At 53.7% G+C, this 5,690-nt stretch overlaps 2 protein-coding genes across 2 annotated transcripts; both read left to right on the forward strand.

The window, feature by feature from the left end:
• Positions 1-155: 155 nt before the first annotated feature.
• CTHT_0039820 (uncharacterized protein) lies at positions 156-2,137 on the forward strand (the record flags this gene model as incomplete). The annotated part of the gene is made up of 3 exons (XM_006694329.1): positions 156-215; positions 269-2,016; positions 2,095-2,137. The coding sequence occupies 3 exons, from the start codon at positions 156-158 to the stop codon at positions 2,135-2,137; spliced, it is 1,851 nt and encodes a 616-aa protein (XP_006694392.1).
• A 670-nt stretch (positions 2,138-2,807) lies between these two features.
• Positions 2,808-4,111, forward strand: CTHT_0039830 (uncharacterized protein; the record flags this gene model as incomplete). Its single annotated transcript, XM_006694330.1, has 3 exons — positions 2,808-3,203; positions 3,276-3,328; positions 3,499-4,111. The coding sequence occupies 3 exons, from the start codon at positions 2,808-2,810 to the stop codon at positions 4,109-4,111; spliced, it is 1,062 nt and encodes a 353-aa protein (XP_006694393.1).
• Positions 4,112-5,690: the final 1,579 nt, after the last annotated feature.

Here is a 5,690-nt window from a genome sequence, read left to right on the forward strand (position 1 = left end):
GTCCGTCCTTCTTCTGCTGCTAACTACTGCAGCTTTGTCGTCAGGCTCCATTTCTTCGAGCCCGAATCCACTTTTCTCTCCCGTCCGTCTGCCTCTTTTGCATTGGCAACTCCGAGCCTCCGATCTCTAGTCTCTGAGTGAAGAGTACTGACACCATGGGCGCCCAAACGGAGATTATTACTATTATCAACAACTCGGGGAAGGTCATCAGCACGGTAGGTCTTGTGCTCCTGTTGTCGCCGTCAAGGCTCGGCTGACCCTGTGCGAGGGCAAACAACTCGTCTCCATCTTCAAAGAAGCCCAGGCCGCTTACCGCGACCGCCGCGATGCCATCAAGGCCGAGCGCGGCGTCCAGCGCGCCAAGACCTTTGACGCGAGCAGCCCGCGCGCCCGCAGCAGCGTCGGCGGCTCCAAGGATGACGATACCCGCTCGCGCATGTCGAGGTCCAAGACCTCGCCCGTGGAGCCCCCGCCGCGGGCCCCGTCCCCCGCCCGCACGCTGCTGACCGAGGAGAACCTGCGCGCCCTGACCGAGATCAACGCCACTTCTCCAAGCAGGGCGGCTTCGGCGGTCGGCGGCCCCGCCCCGTCGACTGCTTCCGCGCGGCAGCTGCGTCGGCAGCAGTTGTTGCAGCGGCGGCGGTCGGATCCATCGCTGAATCGGAAGAAGAGTATCGACGATCACCTCGCCTACGGCGACGTGCCCCCCGATCTGGAGTCCCGCGTCGACCTGGACACCCGCAAGGGGCATAATGAAACGGCTGCCTCCGAGGAGGCACAGCTCACGCCGCAAGAGGAAAAAGCGCTTAATCTCCTCGACAAAATCGAGGATTTCCTCGAGGAGGCCCAGTGCATGCACCAGACGGCGTCCGCGATGATTGATAACCTGCAGAAGAAGCCGGAAGCGGCGGCCGCCGTGGCTCTGACCCTCGCGGAGCTGAGCTCCATGCTGGGAAAGATGAGCCCCAGCTTTTTGGCGTTCTTAAAGGGCGGCAGTCCGGCGGTCTTTGCCCTGTTGAGTAGTCCGCAGTTCTTGATCGGAGCGAGCGTCGCGCTGGGCGTGACGGTGATCATGTTCGGGGGGCTGAAGATTGTGAAGAGGATCAAGGAGATCGGGGGGAGGGCGATGGAGATGCCTTTTGCGGCCGCTTCTACGCCGGCGGCGACGGCCGCCCCTGCTGATGGCGTCTCTGCCGGGGTTACTGCAGCTCCCGGACATGATCAGAATCCGGCGGAACCCCCGCCCCCGTACGACGAGGCTGTCGTGCTGAAGGATATCGAGGAAGGCCTCTCGCGCATCGACGCCTGGCGGAGGGGGATCCCTACGTTCAGCGAGACTGAGCAGGCCGATCTCGAGGCGATGGCGCGCGAGGCGGAGGAAGCGATGCGCGAGCTGCACTTTGAGGGGTGCACTGATGAGATTGATCCGAGCGATAGCGTGTCGCAGGTGAGCCGGGCGCCGAGGTCGCGTTATTCTTCTGCTGCGGACAGGCATCATCATAGCGCACGGTCGACGTACAAGAGTTATAAGAGCAGGAGGGAGAGGAAGCATCGGGAGGAGGAGGAAAGAGAGAAGGATAAGAAGAGGAGGGATAAGGAGAGGGAGAGGGATGGGCGGAGTGAGGTTAGCGTGCGCAGCTCATCGCGCAGAGACAAAGATCGCGAGGAGAAGGAGAGGGATGGACGAAGCGAAATCAGCGTGCGCAGCTACCGCTCCTCGCGCGACAAGGATGCTAGATCGGAGGTCTCGCACCGCAGCAGTCGGGAGAAGGAGAAGCGCGAAGACTCGAGCTACTACACGACCAGTGCGAAGAGCGAGGTTAGTGTGAGGAGTTTGAGGAGGAAGAGTTATGACGATGCGTCGGTTGTGTCGTCGAAGTCGCGGAGGGAGTATGTCAGTGAGGTGGGCAGTGCCGTGGGGGCGCCGCCGGCGCCGAAGCCAAAGGAGAAGAAGAGGGAGCTGATTAAGCAGCTGTTCAAGATGAAAAAGGAGAAGGAAGAGCAGGGGAGGGCTATGTCAGTTGTACGTTGAGGGAGGAAGGCGGATTACACGAGGGAACACAGGACCAACGTTCATATGGCATGAACAAGCAGGATGAGCATGAGCATGAACATCGAGCATAAGCATGAGATATGAGGGATGAACTGCAACATTTTGGATATGATGGATGGATGGTACATGATTCGGTTGGCTTTTTGTGATTTTTGTGAGTTTCGAGTTCGTTTGCACACTGCTTTGCTTTCGGATGCACCAGATTGGACATCAGCATTATTTTTTTTTTTCCAGACAGACAACTGAGTTTTAAGAGCATTGGATTTAGCACAGTTCACTTTTTTTTTTTTGGATATAACAGATTACAGCAATTACAGAAATGAAATGAGTCGGCCAAGTTGGCCCTATAAATTTTGGCTTGTTTCTGTTTGGCGCTCGTTTGGATTGTCTTAGTCTTTCCGGTTGAACAGTTTAGCTTGCCCTATGTGAAGTGTAAAAACACTTGAATGTTCCCCATGAACCTGCCCTGTGGTGATGATGATCTCAGAGCCGGGCGTTTGGGTCCCCGTCCTGACTTCCGTTAATCGACAAAGTGCAACCACCAGACTTGTCTCGTCATGGAGAGGAAGCTACGAGGAATAAGCCCTTATAAAGGAGCCGTTGGTTGAGTCCAGAACTTCGTCCATATTAACAAAAACAACACAAACCAGAGAATCGGTCACGAACAAGACATTGTTCATCAACAAACATCACAGCATCAAAAAAGTCGCGCAGTTGACATTCATCATCATCAACAACACATCAACCATTTACCATGGGCTCCAACCAGACTTCCAATTCCTCCAACAGGACCTCCAACGAAACATCTAGCGAGGTCCCCGTCCAAACATCTAACCAGACTCCCAACCAGCGCTCCAACAACAACACCCAAAACCCCTCCGCCAAAGCTCAGCCCAAGGTTGACGATGTATTTGCCTTCCCCCACCCAGCAGGCGACGGCATGCGTCGCTACATGGCCCCTTCTCTCTTCCAGCCGCATAATGCTCGCCAGGCGATTCGAGATGCGCATGCCAAAAAGATCCCCCCACTCATTGGGTACTATGCCGGCCTGAGCTCGATTGCCATTACCCGGTTTGTGGCGCCCATGGGGTTTGACATGGTGTGGATTGACTGGGAGCATACAAGTTGTGGGGTTGAGAGGATGACTACCGTGCGTCATTCATGAGTATCATCTTTATAAGACTTGTTCGTGGGAAAAGGCGATAGCAGCTGACCGGAACAGATGGTACATGAGATCATGTTCATGTCCGGAGGGCGCACGATCCCCTTCGTCCGGTACGTTCTTCCCCCCCACACAACCCTCTCTCCCCTTCCCCTCCTCCCCCCCCCCTCCCCCAACCCAAAAAAAACAAAAAAAAACAACAACAACAACAACAACAACAACAACAACAACAACAACAACAACCATCCAAGGATATCTAGCTTCTGACCTAAAATTCCCGCAGCATCCCTGGAAACGACCACGCTTCCATAGGCTACGCTCTCGACGCCGGCGCATCCCTTATCATCCCCCAAGTCGAGACTCCCTCCCAAGCCCGCCACGCAATCGCTGCCTCCAAGTTCGGCGCCTCGCAAGGCGGCACCCGCTCCGTGCCCCCCTTCCGCCTGATCCCCGGTCTCACCGACCTGCCCGCCGACGGTTTAGACTCAGGCCGCGACGTCTGGAAGAACTGGAATGACCGCGCCGCGGTGATGATCCAGATCGAGTCCCTCAAGGGGATTGAAAACCTGGACAGTATACTAACCGAGGTGCCGGAGATAGATATCGTGTGGTTAGGAGCGCTGGACTGCAGGGTAAGCATGGGTCTGAGCGCGAACTTAGGGATGGGGGAGGAGAAGGAGTGGGTGGAGGCGGTGGAGAGGTTTAGGGAGGTTTGTAAGAAGCATGATAAACCGATGGGGGGTTTCTGTTTTGTGGGCGGAGAGAATATGGTGAAGATGGCGAGGGATTATAGCTTGTTGGTGCATTGTGCGGATGTGCTGAAGTTGTATGAGATGTTTGGAGCGCTGGTGGAAGCGAGAGGGGTGTTGATGAAGGCGGGGATTGGGGCAAACTAAAGTCAGCGATTATTTAAGGGGAGACGGGGGATTGTAGGGGGTGGTTGGATCGAGAAGAGCATGACTTAAGATGGTCTTGTAGAAGGGTTCAGTTGGGTTGGGAGTATTGAGAGGAGGAGCTTTGAGAAGGACCGTTGTTGTGCTTTAGTTACCGACACCATTCCTACCTAGGGGTTATGATCAAAGGAGAGAGAGGCTTATCGTCACAAATGTTATCAATTTCATTTTTCGCACCGTACAGCTTATCTTATCAGCATTTTCATATGACTTTCGTCCAATCATCGTCCTGCGTAAATCCAAATCAGGCAAGCGGAGATCCCAGCTACCTCGTCTGAAAAGTTCTTCCGGCCCGAGACCCCACTTTCCCGTCGCGCACGGTCTGCCATCTTTCCCGTCCGTTGCCCTTATCACCATCCGTCTTCCGTAAAGGGGGATGGACATTGGTTGCCAACTAATTCAAGAATTAGTTAGCAAAAACGCCTCTTCGTAGGGGCTTTACCATACGGGACATCCATCCATCGAATGATACCCGGCGGGAACGTGGGCGCGTTGGGAATGTGGCACAATCGTAGATACCTAGCTACCAATACTTTCTCAAGGAGCTTGGAGGATTTGTCCCTTAAATGAAGCAAAACGTTCCTTCTTCACTTCGTTGTGTGTAGAGCACACCCTTAGCGCTCGACGATTGAAGCTTCGCTTTACACAACGGTGCTTGAAAGCAACGAATGCATTGCACGAAGGACGAAATAATTTGTTGAGCCTGATAGCAAGGAAAATGTTGCAAACGTTGACGTTCACAATCTCTGTAGCCAGATATACCGTATGGCCGTCGATAAACCTCCACAAGAATTCATGAATGGTCCTTTTGAACAACAGAAATGAGAGCAGAATCTCGGTCTGCACATATATGGAACAGCCCTGAGCCAAGGGGGGGGGGGGAAGCCAGGAGCAATGGCAAAAGAGGGATGTGCAAGTGCATGTAAGTAGAATCACTGTGAGATGAGAAGTATTATCATTCCATTGCCCTTTGAACCAACCTATAACTTGAATCCAAGCATGTCTATGTGGAAACCCTGACTCGAACGGTTACATTCCCACAATCCCAAAAATCATACCCGAAAATAAACTCGATCAAAGTACCTTCAAACCACACTACTACCTTTCAACTCGAGCAATCTTTAATCCCCCTTCAGCTTTGTCCACTCCCGCATTCACTTCTTAGTTTGGTCTGGGTTAACAAGTATGTTATTTCGGGAGGCAAAAAAAAAAATAAAACTACAAGAACTACATCAAGGCTAAACCAGACTGAAACCAGCAGTAGCATCAGCAGCAGCGGCGGCGACATGACTTTGCAGCGCATCCGGCGCTCTCAAGGATAGCTCTCTCGGACTGTGGCGACGGTAATGACTGTGAAGATGGAGCAGCCGAAGTTGTTTAGTGCCAAGTTTGGGTTGTATCAAAGGAGGAGGGGGATTAGGCGAAAAAATGCAGGCCATGAGGAAAAGCCGAGAACGAACCTAAACCGGGCTGCTGGCGTTGCTGCCAGTCCTTGACCTTCGGTAGGCGGACGACGTCCACA

Source organism: Thermochaetoides thermophila (assembly GCF_000221225.1).
Source record: "Thermochaetoides thermophila DSM 1495 unplaced genomic scaffold scf7180000011817, whole genome shotgun sequence".
NCBI lineage: Eukaryota > Fungi > Ascomycota > Sordariomycetes > Sordariales > Chaetomiaceae > Thermochaetoides > Thermochaetoides thermophila.